General features: G+C 35.2%; 1 protein-coding gene across 4 annotated transcripts in view; it reads left to right on the top strand.

The window, feature by feature from the left end:
- The window catches only part of THADA (Thyroid adenoma-associated protein homolog), a 130,992-nt gene that overhangs the window by 11,958 nt on the left and 93,603 nt on the right, over positions 1-25,431 (top strand). For 3 of the 4 annotated variants that reach the window (XR_014126826.1, XM_081725779.1, XM_081725778.1), the window contains exons 3-7: positions 1,847-1,974; positions 5,821-6,063; positions 11,998-12,271; positions 16,848-17,062; positions 20,902-21,155. Coding sequence is in view for 3 of the 4 variants with exons in the window: in XM_081725779.1 (XP_081581905.1) it covers positions 1,847-1,974; positions 5,821-6,063; positions 11,998-12,271; positions 16,848-17,062; positions 20,902-21,155 (1,114 nt within the window). In the remaining variant the exon portion in view is untranslated. The remainder of the gene's footprint in view (positions 1-1,846; positions 1,975-5,820; positions 6,064-11,997; positions 12,272-16,847; positions 17,063-20,901; positions 21,156-25,431) is intronic. The other variant, XM_081725780.1, reaches the window with a different exon arrangement.

Genomic DNA, 25,431 nt, shown 5'->3' with positions numbered 1-25,431 from the left:
GTAATACTAACCTATGTAACTGACCAGTATTTACATTATTATGTCAAACGGTTCTTCTGTAATAAATTTTTGTAATCAGGGCAAGACTTTATGCTCACCCTGTATTTACTTTTCTTGCCCTAGCACTTTACTTAAAAGAAATCATATTTTTTTTAAGCAGACTTAAATTCTGGCACTAAGGGGTTAATTACTCATGACCGTAAGAACAAACAGGTTGATATTTTTATTGTTGAATTTATAGTGTGTTTTATGCGTTCAGCTAGTTCTTATATTTAAATTAATAAAACTTATCATATGAGAAAAATGAAAGGAATCAATTCTTTTCCTTTCACTTCACTATATGCTACAAATTCAAGGCGAAGAAGTACGGAACTGACCCGAAATCAAGTCCAGTACTTCGGTTTACTAAGTTGGTGCACAATGGAATAAAGAAGGGATGTAAATAAGCAACAAACTTTTGCTAGCCCGAGAAAGAAAGCTACTAGCCCATATCCCACAATTGAAATCATTTACTTTACCTTCGGTATGATATTAAATACTCGCCTGCACCGATAAATCACTCCCCCGGGCGAGTGGTTATTTGCATCCCTGGAATAAAGTAATCTGCTTCTAAAAGAGAACCAGAATTACATAATAAGGCGACTAACTACCGCACCTTCGCCTAACTACCACGGGTTCAATTCCTGATCGGGGCAGGAAGTTTTGCTCGTTGCAATACTTATCTGAGTTTCATCCAGCCACCCTAAAATGAGTACGTAGGACAACTTGGGATTAAAGGCAACTGGAACATGGTGCTGACCACATCACCTCCTTCAATGAAAAAGTCTCCACCTTATTCCTTGGATCATCTAGAACCTGTCCTGAATATGGGGACGACCTTAGTTCTAAAGAAAGATGCTTCAAATATTGAAGAAATAAGCATATTACATGGAGGAGGCAATAAACTTGAACTTTGCGTAATTTCCAATCCCCATTATTTTCTTAAATTAATCTTATTCGAAGTTAGAGCTATAACGTAATTACGGTTCAGCTTTTATTATCTCTTTTGGTAATTTTAAGTTAAATATTTTTTCTACTTAGTTGTTTCTGTCTTTATCCTTTGCACATTTTTCGTGTTTTATTTTTACATGTATAAGTAGGAAAGCGTATTAAAGTGACTTCGATTCCCACTTTTCAGGCCAGCTACCCTGAATGAGGTTTTCCTGGGTTTTCCTCATTCACACCAGACAAATGCCGGGGTGGTACCTAACATAATGGTCCCACGCCGCTTCCTTCCTTTCCCAATCCTTTCTTCCTTCCCTTTCCCCAGGTAGTGTGCTTATCGAGGGATATCACCCCTCAAACGTGACGGGCTAAATGGTCTTAGATGCCTAAAGCCCAGAAATCTAAATTCTCGATTCCCTGTACCACATTATTCAGTAACTTGGAGATAAAAAAGTTTAATATTTTTTCACATGAGTAAGATTTGTAGCATTTGTTTTTGACATTTTAGGATAAGAGAAACTATAATTTGCAGGTAGTATTTTAACTCACTCTAGATTAGGGGTCAGTAATTATACAAGGTGGTCCAAAAGTAGTTATACAGTACCGTACTGATCAGTTCATTGCATTTTATGTAATTTCTTATTGTTATCCATTAGGTAGACGCAGTTGTTTTTTTTTATTATTTGTTCTTAATGTGTTTTTACTTACATCTTAAGCTCGGAAGAGAAAAAGCAAATAATACCATACTAGAATGTTATGCTTGATCAATGCAAGGGTGTATACCTACTTTTGGGCCATCCTGTACTTCATTGTTCTAATACATAGTGCTTAATCTGAAGTTAATTTTTCTTCTTTTTAAAAGATTACAGAAAATTTAAAGAAGTCTGAAAGTAACACTGTTGAGAAGTCATTTCCTTTATATGTGAAGATTTTTACACATCTTTATTTGAGTGCAGGGATTAAAAGCCCGTTGAAGCAAGCTATTGCAAGGTATGATTTTGAAACTAGTTTATTGTAAGTTTCATGGTAAAAGAGTAGAGTACTTTGTACTAAATGAGTTTTAATCTGTCCTTTTCATGTAGTGTTCTATGAACACGATAAAATATATCAAGTGCCAAATATTTATTGATGTATCAGTTTGAGGTTACAAAAAAAAATGAGAAAGGGAAATAGTATTTTGTTTTCGGGATAGACTTCCTTTGAGTTATTATTATTATTATTATTATTATTATTATTATTATTATTATTATTATTATTATTATTATTATTATTATTATTATTATTATTATTATTATATCTTTTTAGCGAAATTTAATTTATTATTAAGTATTATGCAAATAGCCAGGATATGAGTTCTCCATCGCTCATTAGCAGGGTTGGCAAAAACCATGGTTTTTATTAAAAAAACCAAATAAACCGGTTTTTTTGGTTTAAACCAGGTTTTTTTGGTTTAAACCAGGTTTTTATGGTTTAAATAATTTGCTCTATATATTCATATCATATATGGACAGAAATAAGTTTGTTTCGCCTTGACGTTATTATGCAACAACCGGGCTATGCTGGAAGGGGTCACATAAGCTTATAGCGGAATAAAAACCGCTTCTCGAGTTACATCCGAGAGAAATTGTCCTCCATTTGAACTCGGAACCAGGACTAATTGGCCACAAATGCGATACGTCTACCGACTCACTCATGAAGGAATCCTGATAAAAAAATAAAAAAAAAAAAAAAAAAAAAACGTTGTACTGATCTTTACATGCTTCTTAATATAAATGTCAAGAGTCATTTCAGAAGGACAAAAAGATAAACAGTTGCACAAGTGAAACCATTACACAGAATTACATATGAACAATTTCAAAGTACTACGGAGTACAGAAGAACTAATTTAGTTCAAGTTAGTTAACGACTTTTATTGGTCCAAATTAAAGAAATACACCGACTTAATCTGCATATCAATAAGAAAAGTGAGTAAAGATACGAATTATTATTTGAGAATTATTTGGCTCAGACTCATTTATACATAAATAGATACCAAAGATACTTATTTCACTAAATGCCTCTCGTGGGGTCTGTATGATCTTCCCCCCCGCACACACACAAAAAGTACGGCATTTTCGATTTTTTTAATCAATAGTAAACATTGAAACGCAAGAATATTTAGAATTTTTCTTCGATTGCAATTACATAACAATAATAACAACTACAAAAAATCACAAAATAAACATTTATAAACTTATAAAAAAAAGTTGCTTTTGTAGTATAATCTTTTGGAGTAATGAATGGGGTATTTAGGTCTGAATATAATACGAATAATATACGGGAGTGAAATGTGATAACCCACAAATGTGTGTTCATCAAGATTTTACAAACACTTACACTTTTACGAACATTTTTTTGTTGCTTGGTTTAAACCAGTTGGTTTTTTTTAAAAAACCAGCTGGTTTAAACCTTGGTTTAAACCATGGTTTAAACCACCTTGGTTTAAACCAGCCAACCCTGCTCATTAGTAACCATGACACATTGTATACTCAGTATCATTGAATCTGATATAATTTAAGCAATTGAAGTGATCATTCCTGATCCTGACAATATCTGTTATTATGTAGTTAAAGCCTGTAGCACCGAATTGCCAACTGTTCTAACAAATATATTTAATGCATTCCTGAAAAGTGGTGAGTTTCCTTCAATATGGAAACAAGTATACATTGTACCAGTAGACGAAACAGGTGATCATAGAAATATAAAAAACAGGGATCAATAACATTAGTTGATGCATTTTGCAAAATATTTGAAGCTATTATACACACACATGTATATTTTAATGTAAAAAAAAAAAGTTAAGTGAATTTCAGCATAGGTTTTTATAAAGGGAAATCGATTGCAACAAATCTTGTACATTTTACGGATGTTACATGTTTAGGACTTATGAATAGATTACAGATAGGTAGTGTATATATGCATATCAAAGGATTTTGATTACATAGAGCATGAACTTCTTATTAATAAATTAACAAACATAGGTCCATCTCCTTCGTACTTTCGCTGGTTTATGAGCTACTTTGCAAACAGAAAGTTCAGAGTAAAAATTGGTCAAATAACCTCTAGTCATGGTTGTATAAAGAATGCCATACCTCAGCGATCTCCTTTGGGATCCCTTTTATTTTCCCTATTTATTAATGATCTACCTGAAAAAAATTAAATACTCAAATATTTTAACTTACATATACTGATTATATGATTGTGCACTGGAAAATTTATTATTATATTTCCTGTAATATTTGTATCTCACATCAAAATTTGATGCGGGAGTAGGGATGCAAAGCCGGTTTCTTCACCATTGCTGATGCGGTTTTCCTCTTGTAGAGCTATCACTGGTTAAATATAACTCTGAAGTAGAAAGAAATTCTTACGATTCATTCTACATGCGTACAAAGCTACCAGCGTTGAACGTAGATGAGAGCAACCTTAGTAAACTATAGGATGAAATAATGGAGGGGTATAAGGTATAAACAAAAATATCAGTAAGAATACTGAATAGTTTACCAATAATCTTTACTACAAAAGAAAACATAACGAAATATTTAGCATAAAACAATTAAAGATAAAAATAAGGTATAGAGATGGATTAAGAGGATGAGAAAAGGAAATAGATAAGTGGATAACGCAACGTAAGTGTTTTTTAATATATATAGTTTTATGCCCCACTCTCTCGCTGTTTAGGCTAAAGAGACAGATGATTAATGGAAGTAAACAATTATGAAAGGTAGAAAAGAAACTCACATTGTATCCGGTGCGTTTGTATCTCCGTTAAAACTTCATCTCAATATTTCGGCCCACACCGAGGTTATGATCACAAACACTCCTACCGCAAACAGGAATAAATTACTGAGACATGTAGTTTTTAGTTTCTAGTCCTGTGTTAACGAAACACTTCAAGTATCTACAAACTATTAAAAAACATTTAACACTCCTTTTCTATGTTAAACATGCATTCTAGAGCATCTACAGGTTATTGTAGATTATCAACGACTTGGTGAATTTAAAAAATGTGAGGAAAGGGAAGAACCCTGAGAAAGCCCACTGACACAATGTTGTTTACCAAAATTTCATATTACCTGGAATCGAATCCAGGATTCCTCACACAAGAGGTTATCACTGTACCACTGAACCACTGTGTTCTCAAACTATAAATAAAGTCAAAGTATTTATATAGTTTACCTCTCCTTCCTATTTCTAACCTAATACTCACTAAACCTCTAACCCTTCGTAGCTATAGACTTGAGGAAAGTGCCGAAAATTCAGTCCATGAAGGGAAAATCAGGACACATAAGTAAAAAGGTAAATAGAATTATTAAAATAATGGGTCTTTTGCATATCATTACATTTTAAAAGTTATCTGTAATAGTTTGTCCGCTCGCATATATTACCACGCTCGTTAAAAAAATAAATAAATAAAAAATGTCAACTATCTTCCAAGTACAATCAGGTATTTAGTATTGCGTTGACTGAAGGAAAGGAATAAACGCTTAGAAAGATCTTTTCATTAATTGAAACTAAGAAACTGAGTCTATGTGAGACGCGAACCTAGGGTTTAACTTGGGATTCAAATCACCCTTGGTGCTCTCACCTGAAATCAAGCTCGAGCTTTTATACTTGCTAACCATGTAGCCTTAGGAGAGTTGTAATATATAAATTATAAATTAGAAACTAACGATGTAACCTCTTCTCAAGAGCTAAATAGGTACCTCTGGTACAATCTGTTGTTTTAATGGAGAACTTTTCGTATACGGTAATATTATTGCACCTCTGTTGTAGCTGTTTTCTTTTCCTTTATAGGTTTTTTTCGTCGTGTTCTGAGCAATGTCATCCAGATATCGTCTCCAGCATAGCGAAGGAACTTGTAAGCCAAATTCATGAATTGCACGAAATAACCTCTGTTTCAGAGTTAAATCGAGTAACAATAAACATCATTGCTTGTTTTGAAAATTTTACTCTAGGATCGAAAGTTTTGTCCTTAATTATAAAAGATGTGCTTTCGTTTTCTTCGTTTGGTTTTCGCCTGTGCTTTTCACACATCAGGTAAATAGACTCAGTACTTACTTGATCAATATTTTACGTTCAATAAGTATGTCTTGATATGAATAAACTTGAAAGGTACTTACTTTGCTCTTCTGTGTTTTAATACTGTGTTCTAGTACGAATTCATTTTAAAAAATAATTTAATCGTCGAATTTTCACTAATGCTGTGAGGATACGTAAAGAATCCAAGATTTAGTAGGGATACTATGGACGGGAATTAATGGCACGTATAATAACTATATACATTAACATAGCAAAACTTAAAAAGAAAAACTGAAATTTCCAATACGAGATTTCACAGCAGGATGTACTTTTCTTTCTCTGTCTGTCTTGGCAATGCTGACAGTAGACAGCGAAAAAATCTTTAAATTATTCTCTTTAATAATAATAATAATAATAATAATAATAATAATAATAATAATAATAATAATAATAATAATAATAATAATAATAATAATAATAAACTAATATATAAAAATAAAACTGAACTTGTGGGTGATCGAATCATGGGAAAACAACTGAATCATTTGAAATGAATTTGGTAGTTACCATCTATCTAGTAGATTGTGGCGAGGTTTACATTTCATTTGGAGATGATAAATGAAATAAGTTCATTGGCATTGGTGGAGAGATTTCGATGGTAGGCTTGTCTTACTGCTGGTCGAGTCCTTTATAAGATGATATAAGATACAAAGGAACACACACAAAAAAAAAAAAAAAAAAAAAAAAAATAGATTGGCGATCATAGTAGCGATCTCAAGGAGAGGTTTATGCGTATTGCAAAAGAAGGTAGTTTTGTCGTACGTATTAGCTACTATTTGTGACCACTTGCCTGTGTAGATAGCAAAGAAAGAATCCAAGTCCAAGTAACAATAAGATAATTAAGGCCGCTGTGGAGATCAGTGTCCAGGGTAAAGTCGTTGTTCCATGAAAATCCGAAAAATGATCTGAAAGGGAGTTTAACTAGCAACTAGCATTGACAAGAAAACTAATAATAGCTGTTATATACTCAGTGAAGCCATCGAAAGGCATAAATAAAGAACAAACAAGTGTAATAATTAAATATTTGTTTTGCATATTTGCAGTGTAGTGTAAATGGGATTATAAATTACAATATACTTCAGCAATTAGAAACAAGTATATTGTTTTAACTAACAATATTAGACTCAAATCTTAATGTGAATATTATTATTATTATTATTATTATTATTATTATTATTATTATTATTATTATTATTATTAATAATAATAATAATAATAATAATAATAATAATAATAATAATAATAATGATGATGATGATGATGATGATGATAAAGCACTGCCTTCAAAAGCTGGGAATATTGTTGTATTCAGTGGTCTCTATACACCGTAACTGTTTCATTTCGTATGACCAAGGAGAGTACTTAGCTGTACAGAGACAGCACCAATCATTAGGTATGTCAGTCTTCTTAAACATTATGATCCAGTGATAGATTCGTAATGATAGGTTAATCAGTTATTAAGGTGCAGTGTCGGACTGGAACTATCGGAGCTAGGCGGAGATGGAAACTTAAATTGGAAATTAGTGGAGTATTTTTGCTTCTAAAATACCTTTTCAATTTGTTCACAGCATTATTCATACACAGTTATACACAAAACGAATGGGACGAAATACCGTAAATGTTGCATAGCACAGAATAATATTATAATTACAGCCAACAAAAATGTGAATGTACGATAGATAAATTAGCAGTAGCCTACCTATTCCAGCACAAACAGACTAAAAAAATACTACTAGGTACAATTGTATGACTATATTAAATTGCACAGCATGAGTAGCTTATCTTTTAAGCCCTCTTGAGCCTTCTGCTATTCCGCTTGCAGTAACATCGTAATCTACAGGAAAATTCTGGACATATTCAGTATTAAGGAGCACTAAGTTTTCCAGTAGGCTTTTCCCCGAAAGTGACCTCAATTTTGATTTAACGATCTTTAATTGAGAAAATAACCATTCACACGTTACCTAGGTAGTTGGAAAAGTCGTAACATATGTGCACGCACAATATAAAATTGCTATAAGTGCTTTCATTTAAAGTCAGCTCACTCAAGAGTTTAAACGCATAGTGCATGCAACCCTGTTTACAACGGTGAGGATTTAGCTGATCCAGAGCTTCCGTTTTGTTTTCAGCCTATACGTCTTTGTTACCAGTGTCAACTGGACCTTGAACCACATCGAAACCACTAGTAGAAGCATCCTTCAAATTCTTGAAGTAATCTTTGTAATGAGTCGCAAATTGTTTGAGTTCGCGTAACAAAGTTTCTTTACACATGGCTGTATTTTCTGCTAATGTTTGCAGAGCTTCATCTAGTAATCCACTTTTCTGTATTTCTTCAAATCTCTTTGGATCCAAACAGGCACAATCTTTCATTAAATGTTCATTTGGATTAAATAGATTTTCATTAAATGACAGTCATATCAAGTCATAGAGGTTGCTATCACTCAGTTGATTTCTTTGTGTAGATTTTATTACTTTCATAGAGGAAAATGTACAATGACATATGTAAGTACTTCCAAAATGGAAGCAGTCCTCCTTGTAAAGTCCCTCAACTTGGGGAATTTATTATTTTTCACCAGTTTCCAGAACTGTAGACCCATCTCTTGCTTTGATTGCAGAAATGGATCATTTTGCAGATCACACAACTCTAATTTAATATTTTTATCTTGTTCTGAAATGTCACACCTGATGGGATTGTTAAACGAAATTAACTGAGATCTCATATTACCGAAATTCATAAATCGGTTTATGAACTCTAGCGAAAGCTTGTCAAGGAGTTCACTGCATGATAATATTGTGCAGTCTCTAAATAGTACGTCTAACAATGCACATGAAAAACAAAATAACACAACAAATTGAGAGGGTGGAGGGAGGGTGGTAAAACAAATAGAATTTCAACAAATTCTAACGGTGGGCGGCGAACAAACTAATGCAAAAATAAATCTTAATTATGATCAGCTAGATGAGAAAAATTGAGTGTCACAAATATGTGTGCATCCACACAAGTTAAAACCACATCTCCGCCATGTGCAGCGCACAAGAGTAAGGGTCATAAATAAGGCGTAAGCCTTACAGCATTTCACCATGAGCAGGTGGGCACATGTAAAATATTTGAAAATATTAGGATCTTAAAGCATCTACCACCATGTGCAGCCGCCCCTTGTCAGTCTGAGAGCTCAGATGATGCGTTTGTAGACAGCGTAATTGGGGATGTCAGAACTGACAAGTTGCGACCAGGATTTTGTAAACATTGAATTTGGCAGAGCGTAAGGTACAGGATCTGACCTCGATTGTATGTAAATAAAACCAAACATATACAAAAGGAGACAGATCGTGATGTCAAAAGGGATTGAAAAGGGTGAAATGGGAGTCGCTTTTAGGACTGGTTAATCTACTTGCACTTACTTGTGAATCTTAGTGTTGCCTTCTCGATGATCCTCCCAGTGGATTGATGTCCGTCCATCCTTCTTTCTGGTCAGCTGGTTGTTCAGGTAGTTGAGTTAAGGGTTAACGAAACCTGGGCAGGAAAACTCACGTTGCGAATATAGTAAATCTAATCAAAGTCGAAATTACTCTTTAACGGATTATCCATCGTAACTAATAACTACAACGTTAACTAAGGCGAAGTGCTCTCTAAGTTAGACCAAGATAAACTTCTTGTAAAAATGAAATCGTGTTCGTGCTCCTACATGTTGACTCGTCTCTCTTGCGATGCGGACTACCTCTTCTAAAAGTCTCTCAAAGTTTTTTTGTTCGATGTCCCTTCCGGGTTGATATCCTGGGTCGTTGACTATTTCTTCAGTTTCGATGAAAAGTGCGTGCTCATAGATTAACCAAAGGTGAGGTGATGATAGGAGTGCTGACAGGGAAACAATCTGTCGTTTTTATTGATTAAGAAATTACATGTATTAGAAAGAAATGACAGACAGTAAGAAAATTTCCTAGTAGGAAAAGCAAATGAACTTAGAGAGAGGGAGAGAGAAAAAAAACGAAAAGTGATTGAACATTAAATGAACGATTATGCTTTTGACTGTAATGAAATTTGAAATAAAATGTCCCGAACTCCGAAATAAAATGCATCATTATGAGTCCAAATACACATATCTTCACAATATGTTAAAATCTCCAAACCTTCTATCAGTTCTTTGTATGATGGGAAATGTATGACCTTTCTACTTCCAAACATTGATCTAGTTTTAAATTACTAATGAATACGTCTTGATGTGTAACTAAGTCTGAAATACTTTGGTTTTGTCCTTGTAACTTTAAATTCAGTTGTGATGTTGCGTAATATCTGTTAGGAATGAATGCAAGACTGAAATTGAATTTCGGATTCTGCAGCTCGACTAGTACAGCCTCAAAACCTTTGTTATTGATTTCACCCAGGAATTCAAAGGGAAAAAATCATCTGAGGCAATTTCCCTTACTTAACCAACGAACTTCGATGTACAGAATCAAATCACCATATTCTGACTCAAATCCTTCTAGGAAAGAAAGAAACTTGCTATGGGTTAAAGATTGGTTTCCTCCTTTTATGAAATTAACATACTTTGTCACAATTTTCATAACATTTTTCTTCTCCAAATTTTTGACACACAGAGCTTCTTGGTAAATAATACAATGCAGAGCTGGACAGGCAATACCATCTTGATACAGTAAGCTAATTAAGCCAGAATGAGATCCTGCGTTGATTTAGCGCCATCCGTAACCATTGCAGAAAGCTTCATTGCACCACCAATTACATCCAACACTTCCTTTACTGCTCCATATATCCTTGCCTTTTGTACCATGAAGTGGAGTAAAAGCAATAAGATCTTCATGAACATTAAAATTCCGCAGATTGAAAGCTGAAATGTGTCTGTTACATTGGTCAGTTCATCAATGGCCAGTGAAAAATACTCAGACGATCAATGATGCTGTTTAATTTATTGTGAACATAAGTTCTTAATTCTTCAACTCTTCTGCTAACGGTTTGTTTTGATAGGGAAACGCCTTCGAGTTCCGAAGGAACTTTTTCTTTTCCGAGAGTTTGACCATTTCCACCGAACGTCATTTTTTCACAAATTCACCATTACATGAATTACTGTTTTGCCTTTTGCTTTTCTTTAAATAATTGTAGTGGATGTCTGTCCGCAGTAAATCCTCTATTTTTCTACATTGTTCTGGTTGTAATGGCGGCTGAAATTGTATTCCTTGTGACACGAGATAACTTGTAAACACACAAGACACGGTGGTTTATTGTCTTCATTCTTCATTGTGGAATTGAATTTTCCACTTATCTTGAAACATTCGGTTTGTGTCACTAACTTCCTTTTCTTACAGTGAAGTGGCACTGACACAAAAGACAACTAAAGATAATATAATTCTTGAGGAAATACTTTGCAATTTTGAAGTACTCTGATGTAATGTACCAGTCTCAGACACAGACTGAGTTGCCAGACGAAAATTCTTCAATGAGTTTCAAAAATCTGTTTTGCTCGAAAAATATCCGTACACCTTCTTATTAGTCCAAGTTATTAAATTTGAACTATTTTTTAAAATTTTATGTCACCAATAAAATATATAAAAAATGTTAACACTTATTTTCTCTAGCCGCACGAGAAGACCTTATGCGGCCCGAGGGTTCGTAGTTGGCCATCCCTAATGTACGCAAATATGCAATAAGTGTCTGATGTAATATTTATTATAAAGACAATAATGGAAATATTAACTAAAATTTTCTTGAGTTCAACACAACCAAGCCTAGTTTAATTTGACAAAAGGGCGCCATAAGAAGGTGGGTGAAGGCGGAGATCTCCACCTCGCTACCCTGTCCATTCCGACACTGTTAAGGTGGATTTATAAGATTAGTTATACTGTTTTGTATTAAATTATTTATAAAATTAATTTCTCTTGCAGGAAAGTGAAATCACCTGTGGAAAAGTCCGAAGTTGCTCAATCTATTCATTACTTGACGAGAGCTGTGATAGGAGTATTACAAAAATGCCAGATATCATTGAAGGGGTTTATGAATGAAGAATCTCAATGTGCAGTTGAAACTTTAGAGAATATTTTAAAATCTTGCTTAGAGTTGCTTGGGAATCAGGAACTTCCCATAGATACAAAAGGAAACTGTAGTATTATTATTGTTATGCTGTGCCTTTATTTATATGGAGATGACTCCTGGAAATACGTAAGTTACAAAGTGTTCAAAATAAATTTATAATTATTCTGATTAATTAACCATGTGCTATAATTCAATTTATATCTACGATTCTTTGTTTAAGAAAACAAAAAACTCTCCCTGCTGGTCTAGTGGCTATCGTGCGCGTCTTTTCCCTTTGTCCCAGTTCCCGATTTCGATTTTCGATGAGAGAGTGTTGAAATTTGAACGCAATACGGTGGTTCAGATTCCAACTTAACCTGTAAGTCCAGTCTCAGCTTCGGTGCTGAAAGAGATGCTTAACTCCAATCCAACCGAAACAGAAAGGCAGACATCACGCCACAAACGTAGGAAATGTGTTTAGAAAGTATGTATAAGTGTAGGCAATTGCAGGAATTTGAGGCAAGTAGTGGGGCAGAAGTTCAGATTCAACTTCCGTGCTTGGTTTAGATTGTGTCAAGAATGTGCAACGGTTGCTTCAGAATATATGAGGCCTGTCTTAAAAGTATCCAACCTTTGTTAATGCCTTTGGCCAAATTTTGCATCATGGAAGAAGGGTCCATGATGCCTTTAACCTGCAGATGCCATTACTTTCATGTGCATCTTCTGTTGTTGAGGAGTATTTATGTTCGGTGCTCTTCTGTAGTCGTGGCGTGGCTAAAATGGTAAAGACATCAGTGTGCGGATAGGACGCGAAAACAAAGTTAAAATCGACTCCGTGGATACACTCGACCTCGCCAAGGCCCGACAAAGCTAATGAAGACCCAGAGGAGATTGTCAGGTGCGTAGCAAAATCAAAACAGTGTTAATTGTGTTCTTCGATTGCCGGGGTAATGTGCAACATAGGTATGTGCAGGAAGGACGTACAGATACAAAGGACTTGTCTTGAGACATTTCACGTCGTGTACGTGACGCTTTTTGTCCGAAGTGACCAGATCTGTGGACTTCAAAGCCCCGAATACTGCATCAGGATAATGATTTCATTCGTGCAACTCATGTGGTTGTCCTTTTTACCACAACACAATATTTCGATGTTTTTTCAAGCTCTCTACTCTCCGGGAAGTCTCATGAAAGTTTCATCTCTTCCCAAAAATCAAAAAACCAAAAATAGAGTACAGTAATACGAGGACCATGCCGAAAGTTTTTAGCTCTGACCACAAGAAGCATCGAACTGGAACAAAACATTTACAGTTTTTCAAAGTACTCTCCACGAACACGAATACACTCTTGCATCTTTTCAAACCACTTAGAAAACTGTTCATTCCACACACTTTCGTCTATATTGTCCACAGACTCCAAATAAGCACGAATCGTACCACTCAGCATTCACCGTACGCCGATTGTCAAGTAAAACAGTCGCAACATATCCCTTCCATGAGAAAAAAGACGCAACCATTTTCTTTCCAACACTCCGAGGTCTCTTCACTTTGATTGGGGGATCTTCATTCTCGAAGCACCACACTTGCGACTGCTGCTTGCTAATCGGATCATAATGATAATCCAAGTTTCGTCACCCGTAACGATGTTGTAAACATCACGACTTGCCCCTTGGTTGAATTTATTCAACATAAATTCACACCATTCCACCCTACCCTCTTTTTCCCTTTCCGTGAGTAAATGGGGAACCCAACGAGAACACCTTTTCCTGAGACCCAAGTGTTCATGCATAATTGCGCTGCTGTTGACCCAATGTTAAGAGTCGCTTCGATCTCCAGGAAAAATACATGGGGATCATCTTTCACCATTTGCCTCACAGCTTCGATGTTTTCGGGAGTCACTGCAGTGTTTGGCCGTCCGGAACGAGGTTCATCTTCAAGTGACGTACGTCCCCTTTTAAATTCCTGAAACCAATTTCCAACACTGGCTCGCGAAGGAGCAGATTCCCCAAAAGTATTCACCAAAGTTTCAAGGCACTGCTCCGCGGTTAAGCCCTTCTTGTAATCGTAGAAAATCATGGCGCGAAAGTCACGTCTTGACAGCTCCATGTCTAACTAGACTGGGTCACGCGCGCTTCATTATCTCTCTTATCTCTGACCATGCTATCACAGACATTGTTGCCATTGATGGCTGAAAGTCACAAAATATCATTGTGTCGAATGCAATAAACAAAATGTTGCTGTGATGTTAGATTATTGCGCTGCTAAACACTTTCGGCATGGCTCTCGTATGAGGGATATTAATTGTATGTAAGCTCAAAACTAAACCTCGCAACTTAGTAATAAATTATACGTTGAATCAGCGGGTGTCCTTGCACATAATTGTATCCTTTAAATGGATAGATGGATGGATTACAATTTATCGTTCCTTTCCGCATTGAGGTTATAAAAGACATAGACTTACAGGTTAACGTGAGATCCGAACCACATTGAACTCTGCCGGAAATCGAGCCAGAGTCTGTCGCGCCGAAGATGCGTACGCTAACCATGTATGTATCTTTTAAAATGAAATATTACACATTATTTCGTAGTCCCATAATCTTTGTAGATCACATTACGTTAAACTGTCTTTGATAATGGTAACACCCTATTTGATTGTAGTTTATGTAAAAGTAGTGAATCGGTTTCAATCGTAGTGTTATTATTTTAGCTGTTAATTGTGTAATACCATATACGCAAACGAAACAAATATAATTTTGTTACAGTACTTCTCTGTAGCCTAATAGGTAACGCACATGGTCCCGGGTTCGATTTTGGATGGGGGTTCTTGCCTCCGATATAAACTCAAATAGTGGTTTGGGCCTTACTTTAAGCAGCAGGTCCCGTCCCATTTAGCCTTGGTGCTGAGAAGGAACGTGTAAGCACAATCAGTTCTTTTTACGGACAATATATATAAATAATTACACGTTATTAGCTGCAATAATAATAATAATAATAATAATAATAATAATAATAATAATAATAATAATAATAATAATAATAATAATAATAATATAATGAAAACATAATTTTAGCGGTTTAGTAAATAAGTGTGCGCTTTGGTGCAAGATAAGTTGTTGCAGTAAAGCTAGCATCAAGTTTGTGATACCTGATGATAAAGGATTCTTTTTGGTAGTATATAAGTATTATGAAAAGTACAGGTTGTTAATCGAACAGCTGTGATATATTTGCTAATCGTAGCTATAGGATACATATTTAATATTGGAGATAGAAATACCTTATTTTATATTCGAGAAGGCGACGACGTAAGTGTACATTACACAAACTTCGAAAAAGTGAAACACCTCTGCTCTTTATAATGTATTTTTCCACTCTTAAGAAAAGAGGCTTCAGGAAAAGGAAGGAATTCACATACAAGTTAACAGCCTAGGAGTACAATCGATGACTGATAAAGTTGCCCTAGAGCAACAAAAACGTTTAGACAAGTTTTGTCCTTCTCAGAAGATATTTTTATGTCCAGTAGTTCTTATATACACAGTATGTCGGAAAAGTTACAAAACATTTTCTCTTTACAGAGAACCACCAGCCCCATCTTTTGAAGCAACATACCATCGGAAAGCTGGATATCTGCTCAACAGAACGAGACCACAATCATGAGAACCGATAAACGGAGTGTCAAGTTACAGTAAGAAAAGTGAGTGTATCTGGTGTCACCTCTTCACAAAAACACGATGGAACATAGAGCCAATATTAAATTGTGTTTCAAGCTAGTTAATACATTTATACAGACATTGGAAATGATGAAACAAGTGTATAGTGATGAGTGCTTATCTCTACACGTGTGTTCGAGTGGTATATGCGACTCCGGGATGGTCGTGAGACGGAAAACGACCCAAAGCCAGTCAGACCAAAACAAAAATCGTGATGAATTGGTGGAACAAGTGTGTGAAATGATCGCCCACGATGCGAATTCGATTATGAGATGGATGGCAGAGGAATTAAATACGACGAAAGACATGATTCACGAAATTTTGACAAAGAATTTAAAGAAACGGAAAGTCTGTGCTCAGTTTGTTCCGCACACCTTAACTGACAACAAAAACTTGCTCGTGTTGAACATTGCAAGGACCTGGTTAAAACAGCCAGATGGAAGAGAACATTCCTGGAATCGGTTGTAACTGATGGTTAGACTTGGTTCTTCAAGTACGACCTTCAAACAAAACGCCAAAGTGCTACGTGGAAGTCCCCAGGTTCTCCGAAAGCGAAAATGTTCCGTTCTCAAAAGTCACGTGAGAAGACAATGTTGATTTCTTTATGATTCCAAAGGTATTATACTTCGGGAATTCGTTCCACAGGTTCAAACTGTTAATGGTGAATATTATCTGGGAGTTATGGAGCATTTGTGGAAGCGAATCGTTCGCATAAGGCCCAAGTATCGAGCGCCAGGCAGTTGGTCTTTATTGCACGATAATGTACCATGTCTGAGAACCGTCGCAGTTCGTGACTTTTCGGTTAAAATACAAATCTGTGTGCTTTCACATCCTCCGTATTTGCCTGATTTATTCCGTGTGACTATTTCCTATTTCAAAATTAAAATTGGCCATGAAAGGAGCATTTTATGACAATGTTACACACATCCAGTCTGCCGTGACGAGCGACATACTGTGTATATATTATGCTAAAATTGAAAATTTTGTTGCATTAAATAAATTTATACAATATATTTTCAGATCCTTAACCGAAGTCTGTACGACACTAATCCCTCCATACGGATAATGCCTATTGAAGAATGCGGCCAACATTTAAAATGCCAGGCTTCATCATTAACCATATGTACAGCAATTTTAACTACCGTGTCATTAGAAGTACTGTGTTCAGCAGAAATAAGAGACAATGAAATTGCTATTGTGACAATATTAAAGCATTTGCTTAACTTAGTTCAAAAGTAAGTATAAGGTAATGATAGATTTTTTTTTTCAATTCTTTAGCGAAGAAATGAAAAATACTGTTTTCAGTTTGTTACAATAATAACCCTATTTCAAGAGTTAATTTGAGGAAAAGCTGTATTTTGTATTTTTGAAACTGGTAGTTTAAATTTACTTTCAATTAGTGTGGTAGATATATGGTTAGGCATCTGTTAGATCTACTGGGTAATTCGAAAAATAGTTTTCGTGTACGTTTTGCAGTTCTACTTTGGAAGCTATTAAGTATTTGGTCTAGGAATTAATTCGTGCGGTTGGTACGCACACATTGAAGCTGTAGTACAAACACAAAATACATAAATACCTTAAGAAAAATATTGTCCATTGCTAGCCACCACTTTCGCCCATCTGTCAGGCAATGTACGGATTCCGTGGCGAAAGAAGTCCTCATCCTTGGAAGCGATCCAGTCAGAGACCCATGTTTCGATATCTTCTGAAGAAGTAAACCGCTGTCCAATCAAATCGTTGTTCATGCAATCGAACAAGTAGTAGTCCGAAGGAGCAACGTCTGGTGAATACGGCGGGTGGGGTAAAACTTCCCATCCGACATTTTCTAAATAGGTTTTGACCGGTTTTGCGACATGTGGGCGAGCGTTATCATGTTGAACAATAAGTTTATCATGTCTGTTCTCTCATTCTGGTCGTGTTCTGGCCAGAGCTTGCTTCAAACGCATTAATTGTCGTCGATAACGTTCTCCATTCATAGTTTCACCCGGTTGCAGCAGCTCATAGTACACCACACCTTTCATATCCCACCATATGCACAGCATAAACTTTGCACAGTGAATATCTCGTTTTGGTTGTGATGGACCTGGTTCACCTGGTTTCACCCAGGCCTTTTTTCGTTTAGGGTTCTCGTAATGGATCCACTTCTCATCACCCGTAATAATTCGATGCAGAAACCCCTTTCTGCTCTGTCGTTGAAGCAGCAATTCGCAAATGGTTTTTCGTCTTTCAACGTCTCTGTCTTTCAATTCATGTGGAACCCAATGTGACATCTTTTGAATCATTCCCATGGCTTTCAAGCGTTTGGAGACTGTTGTTTGATCAACGCCTAATGCTGCTGCAAGTTGTTCCTGCGTTTGACACGAATCCTGCTCGAGCAATGCTGTCAATTCTTCGTCTTGAAATTTTTTTGGCTGTCCAGCTCGCTCTTGGTCTGCCAAGCCGAAATCACCACTTCTAAACCGTGCAAACCACTTCTGACACGTTCGCTCAGCTAGAGCATGGTCACCATACACTTCCACCAAAATACGATGACTTTCAGTCGCACTTTTCTGCATGTTAAAGTAATGCAGCAGGACACCCCGCAAAAACACTTTATCAGGCACAAATTGCGCCATGTTCACTTAACTACAAACTGGTGTTGTTGACGCTTTAATCCACTGCCCTATACTACGAACGATACGCGATGACAGGGGTTTGCAACACATGTGTGGATACACGGAACTGTGGGACGCTCCGTTCGTTGCGCCATCTCTTGTCCACCCGCACGAATTAATTCCTAGACCAAATAATAATCGGAAATGAATTAATTTGTGGAATTAAACTTGAAATGCAGTATTAATGAGAAAATTCACACGAAGAGTTAAATCGACGGGCAACGCGTAATCGATTTTGCAGTCCTTCGTTTGGTGTTACGTATGATTGTAATAGTAAGTAATTGTTATCTTTAATTAAAGACGTTACTTATATTAGCTAATAGATCTGAATTTAAGATGTGATATTTTTGACAGGTTGAGTCTAGAATCTGCTGATATCAAAATTCCATAATTTCCTTTCTTTATTTAGAGGCTAAAAAGAAAATACATGTAGGTAATTATATAGTACTGCTGAAAATTTTAAGAAGGAAATTTATCCAGGATAACTAGCATTCAGAGGTTGTTAGTATTGAATTTTGTATCAAATATACATATTTGGGTGAAGGGATTTTGCAGATATATATGTGGCTGAGCGCTATAAGAAACGGATGGGGAGTCGGTCAAAGTTGGTAAGAGAAAGGCTATGCTATGTTATTGAAATACATCAAATAAACTGTTGAATCGTGAAGATAGTGAAAGATAGAGAATGCAAACGATGGTAGTTTCCGTATTAGCAAAAGAAGAATTGGCAGAGTTGGTCATGAACCTCCGCCGCCATAATGAAATTGATATTTTTTTGAATAGAAAGTTAGTCATGTGATATATTAATTAGGGCCAACATGTTCTCAAAAAGTCAATTATGAACTTAAGTGATCGTTATCTGTACTTATTTGGAAGATTTAGGACATTTTTATGAAAACCTAGGAGACTGATGCCCTATGTTGAAAGTTTGGATTATCACAAAAACACATGTAAGTTAAACATATCTACAAACCAAGAAAACTAACAGTGAAATTTGATATCCAAGTTGTAGATTATTACATTTTTATTATCATATTTTACTGTTAGATATCAAATTTCTCTGTTTTCTTCGTTTGTAGATATGTTTAACTTACATGTGTTTTTGTGATAATGCAACTTTCAACATGATATCAGTCTTCTAAATTTTCGTAAATAACCATAAAGATGATCCTAGATCTTCCAAATAAGTACACATAACGACCACTAAAGTTCATAATTGACTTTTTGTGAACATGCTGGCCCTAATTGATATATTACATGACTATCTTTCCATTAAAAAAAAAAAAAAAAAAAAAAAAAAAAAAAAAAAAAAAAAAAATCACAATTTCAAAATGGCGGATTTCAATTTGGCGGCTGAGGTTCGTGATCTACTCTGCCCATTCTTCTTTTGCCAGTATGTGATACTACCACCGTTTGTATTCTCTATCTTTCACTATTTTTACGATTCAACAGTTTATTTGGTGTATTTCTATAACACAGCATAGTCCTTCTCCCACCAACTTTGACCCACTCCCCTCCATTTCTTATGGCGCTCAGCCACTATAACTTTGCACATATACATATTTTCACATCCTCTATCAGGCGCACTAAGTCTCATCCCGCAAGTCGATTCATCCATTTGGACCCTTTACTTCTCAGTGGGAGAGCGCTCATGTCTGGTGCAAAGAGTCCCTGTTTCGATCCTAGGCCACGTGAGTTTGTGGTGAACACATCGTGTCCATAGGTATTTCAAGGATATTTCCATTTCCTTCCACATTCTCATTCCATCAGTTTTTTTATAATCATTTAATTCCATTAATCATTCGCCTCCTTTAGCCTACAAGCATAATTGTTGGATGAAAGTAGAAATTCCATTTTTAGTGCTTAATGGGTCATTTCTCAACAATATGTAAACTATAGAAAAACTTATTCATTGTATATTTTGTGTTTTATAACTTCGTATTTTGTATCGAAAATTCTTTTCTAAATAAAAATTATTTTTGTACTTTGCTTACCTTTGCCAATACTGAAATCGAGCCGTAAATATGTTACATTTAATGCATACGATGCTCTATTTCGTACTTTGCAAGCTTAAATTTGGCTAACAAATTATAAACTAAATACAATAACTAACTGTTATATTGCAACAAATTAACAATATCGCAAGTTATTTAGTGTATTACGTTTAACAAGAATGTGCCAAATGCTCTCTTTGCTATATTTTGACAAGCTATACATTTCAAAATTTGATTTATTGATATTTTATTATATTTAGTTTGTAGAAGTTTTAAAATATGTAGAAATAGTTGTGAATAGGACAAAAAGCATAATTGTTTAATAAGTTATTATATGTTGATTTAATATTTCAGAATATTTCATTGCTTGTTTGTAGTAGAAGTAACGAATCTTTCATTTCTTATTACTTCTATTATTTTTTTCAGTACAACGGAATCTACTATAATTCTAGCTGGTTGTAGGGGACTTCAGCTTCTCACACATGTTCTGTGTTCTGGCATGAAACGAGAAGAGACTTCGTATGTAGTGCTTCGTGTACTGGATAAAAACTCTCATACAATATGTGCTACTTTAGATTTCATTTGGATTCATATGGATCATTATATGGACAGTGTTAGGCATTCTGCAAATAACATGATACAAAATATAATTCAACTGGGATTAGCAGCAGAAAGGAAAGGTAACTTGAGTTTTGTGGTGGAATTGCATATCTTAGACCAGTGCTATTCAACCTTTTTTCTCACGTACCCCTAGACATAGTTTGCCATCCAATTGCATACTCCTGAAGCTGTTTAAAAGAAATTAAATCGAAATTGACTTTTTAAACTTAATACACATGTTCTGCTGATTGAAAAAAGGGTAAATAGAGATCCACAAAAGGACAATCGGTATGCCAATCAAAAGACTATTTACAGGAGGGTAAGGTGCACATCCGAGATTATTAACATTTGAAATTTCAAAACATATGGGAGACATCCAGTTCCACTGAGGAGGATTTTCTCATCATCTTCCCTGATAATTCATACACTGAGGACAATGTTAAAAATTCAAAAACTAAAAGTAACTTTAGAACAAACCTGTTAATGAGATGACTGAGCTTGTTTCCGGGATGCCAACTCCTCGATTCTTCGTCGAATCTTCGAGAGTGCGAGAATGAGAACTGGATTCAAACTTTTCCTGTGCTTCGTTTTTATTGAAGTCATTTCCATCAGACCTCCAGAATCAACATTACGTTCCCCCAGAAGCATTTTCGCGTAGCACTGTCTTAGACAATGTAAGTTTAGACCAAGTTCATATAGACTAGTGCACCAAATATAATACATGTCCAAAATAATAACTTCAACAAAAGGATACCGTACAAAAAGTATTACAAGTTCTCGTCTGTCCGATTTGGGTGATTTTTGGATATGTTGTATCTGAGGACTTCCTGGTCAATTGTTTATATGGGATCAACTTCCTATGACCAGAGGTCATCCCTGTGCCCTCCAGAGGTCACCAAAGATCACACAACGGGTGTTGGTAGAACTGGTTCAAAGTTGGCGTACAAAATATAGTCGTGTGTTCTACTGGGCTACGGCAAATGAGGATAGTCGACGTAACGGTATGACTTTTGGTGATCTCTGGAGGTCACAGGGTTGGTCATAGAAAGTTGACTTCATATAAACAGTTGACCGGGAGGTCCTCAGCTACAACATTTCAAAAAATCACCCAAATCGGACAGACGGGAAAATGCAATGCTTTTTGTATGCTGTCCTTTATTGTGTTTTTATGGCAGAGTCGTGGAATATTCTAAGTACATAATTTGCCCAGTCATTTTACTCTAGTATTATTGCTTATATCTTATGCTTCTTTCTGCGTAGGTATTTATTTTTCTTTGTATGTTTGTCATTTGGAAAAGGATAATAGTAATTTGGATAAGGATGAAACAAATTTAAGGGTGATTTCAGCTAAGTTCAATATCCTGGTGGAGGGTTTATTTATTTATTATTATTAGAGTTTAATCTTTCTTCTAGTACTGAGCTATGTGAGACATGGACCTACAGTTCGACGTTGGATTCCAATTACATGTATTTCAAACGAGAATGAACCTGGTCCCCCACACCAAAGGCAGGAATACTTACCATTCAGTGACAGAGAGTAATAAATAATGATTTGAATGTTTCCGAAATTGGGAAACGAGATCTTGTAGGTTAAATGGTTTTCAGATTATTGGTGTAATTCTTTCCGCAATAGTTAAGTCGAAAAAAGAGTACAATTTGGCATTTATGCTCTTCTCACTTTAGAAAAATATTATTATCACATCAACTTTTCAGGGCTCATACCGAGTCACTTTTTTTAACTAAAAGTGACTGTTTTTCAAGTTGGTCAGTAAAAGTTACTTTTTTTTTTTTTTTTCAAATTTGTCACTAAAAGTTACTTTTTTGGGAGGTAAAGTGACATTTCCGTGTGATTTATGTTCTGCATTGGCAATTTTCTAAGAAAAATATAAAAATAAATGGAAAAAAGGCAGAAACTTGTTACTCTTCTGAAAACTTCAGTACTTGCTGCCACATGTGAAACAGTCAACTTTATATTCTCACTTCAGCTTTTATTCTTTCTTAAGCACAGTGAATGGTTGGTGAATGCTTAAGCTCTCAAGGTGGGGTTGAAAATCCTTGTGTGTCTATTCTTTCTTCTATCATAATAGTTTTTTTTAGTTTTCTTTCGTAATAGTTAACGCTCCGCTCAACGTTGTGTGTGTGCTTGTGTGGTTCATCTTGTTCGTCTTGTGTTATGCTTCTTGTATGTTCTTCTTAAGAGTAGGTGATGAATTTGAATATTTCATGGATTTGAGAACTCTCAATGCTAAGTTTAATATAATGTCTGGGATGAAGAAATTCGGGAATAGGCCAGAACTGGTTCCATTTACTCAGAAGCTTCTTATATCTGCTAAGTCTGCTTACCGTATTTACAGTGCATACTTAGAAAACCTAAGAAAGGAGGAAGCTCAAAAAGAAGAAGTGAAGAAGAAAAGATGAAGCAAAACAACAAACAAAGAGAGAGGTGATGGAGAAATTGACAAAGAAAAAAAAAGGGCATGATGAGATTCTGGTCACATTTTGGTCACTTTTCAACTATTTACAAGAGACTAGACCACTATGAGCCCTGACTTTTCATAGACTTTCGGAGTTTCTCTGTAATAATATTATAACTGATCCACAGACAGAAACTTAGTAGATAAATATGCATATTTGTGGACGACTCTACTTACGATTTCTGTCTTCTAAATTTCGATTCAGGAACTCTCCTACTGGTTTATCGTATTTCAGAGCAACAGTCTGAAACTTAGACTTGGAAGGATTTTTCCAGATATCTGTTTCGCTGTAACCTTTGGATTAGCTTTTTAAAAATAAAGAAAAAAGCTTATAGTTCCAAGAATAAAAATAATTAAATAAAATTTTAATTTTTTCCCCGGTAGACATTGTGTTTACAAAGTGATTTCCATCTGAGTTACCAATCATACATGTTAATCTCAGAAAATTCTGTCTTTGCGGCTATCATTCAAGTTACCATGATACTTATTTTAGAATGGATCCTGAGATCCAACCGAAGTTGTACTCTTGAGATCATACAGAGTTATCCTCAAGACTTGTACTTCTAAGGTCACTAGCTGCTCCTGCTTATAAATAAAGATCTCTGATACAGAAGAAATGAGTCCCCTAGTGGGAAATCTTTAAAGCTGAATTTAGGAAGTGAACTGAGAAGCAGCTGAAAGCATCTTCTTGTTTAAAACGAACTTCGCAACGCTTCATACAATCGAGAAAAGTAAGAAAAGAAATTACAAGCTAGAGGAACTAACCAACTTTTTACAAGATTATACGAGCTCATTTTAATATTAATTTGGTTATTTTAAATAGTACTTTTACTTTGACCAAAGTTTCCTTTTTTGCTCTTTACATCAATATAATTTAGAAGTTCATTTAATTTTTGTGCAATACGAGGCTTTCCAATGCTCCTATATATCCTGTTTTTCCTATATTTCTACATTTTAGCGAAACCTCTTATATTTTTGTGGCATTGCTACTTCCACTTGTATAAATAACGTAAGGAAATAAGGTGTGGGTGGTTGAAGGGTCTTTTGTCTCCATAGTAGGATGGTTGAATGGAAACTCTTCTGTGTTTCGTTCTTTTCTTGCTTATTATCTAAAGATAATTACACCAAACAATATACAGTTAATGCATAAAGTATTCATACACCTACAAAATGAAAAAAAAAAAAAAAAGTTTCGTCATATTCATTAAAACGTTCTATAGAGTAGTGATTTTAAAGACTTATAAATAATTTATTTAGGTGTATCAATATTTTTTGCACTAACTGTAGGCAAATAATTGTAGAATATGTTACACATAGTCAAATGTTACGCCATTTCTTTCTGCATCATGTTCCGAGTCGATGATTAACTTTGTCTCCTGTATGCAAACGCATTTCGGAACAATTTCCAGGGCTACGTAAATACTTTCTGGAGAATCTGTCAGAAAGACAAATAGTTTGAAGCCAAACTGCATTTCATCATTTGTACATCAGTTATTTTTGATAAATTTGTGTGTTTCTTTTAACGCAAAGACCCGCTAATTTATGTACTCTACTTAGAGTTATCAGAGCTAGTCAAAATGCTGCTATTGAGGTTTGTGAAGCCAGATGTGACATTCTACGTATTGGATAATTGAAATGTTTCTTTTTCACAGCTTCACGAAACTTCCTATATTTTTTCGTCCTGATTTTTTTTTTCATTAACATTGGAAAGCCTGCCACTCGAAAAGTTGGTGTTGCAGGGTTAATGATAATTTTAGGCTATATCTCATTAACAATACTTCATACTATCGTTTTGATAATTTAATGAAGTGCTTAATAAGGGTATACTTCAGTACCAGTTTCATCTTAATAGGCTCTCGTACAGTATCAGTTTCTAGGTTTA

The sequence above is a fragment of the Thermobia domestica genome, chromosome 9 (assembly GCF_964235325.1).
Source record: "Thermobia domestica chromosome 9, izTheDome1.hap1.1, whole genome shotgun sequence".
NCBI classification, from domain to species: domain Eukaryota; kingdom Metazoa; phylum Arthropoda; class Insecta; order Zygentoma; family Lepismatidae; genus Thermobia; species Thermobia domestica.
This window is presented reverse-complemented; position numbering and strand designations above follow the sequence as displayed.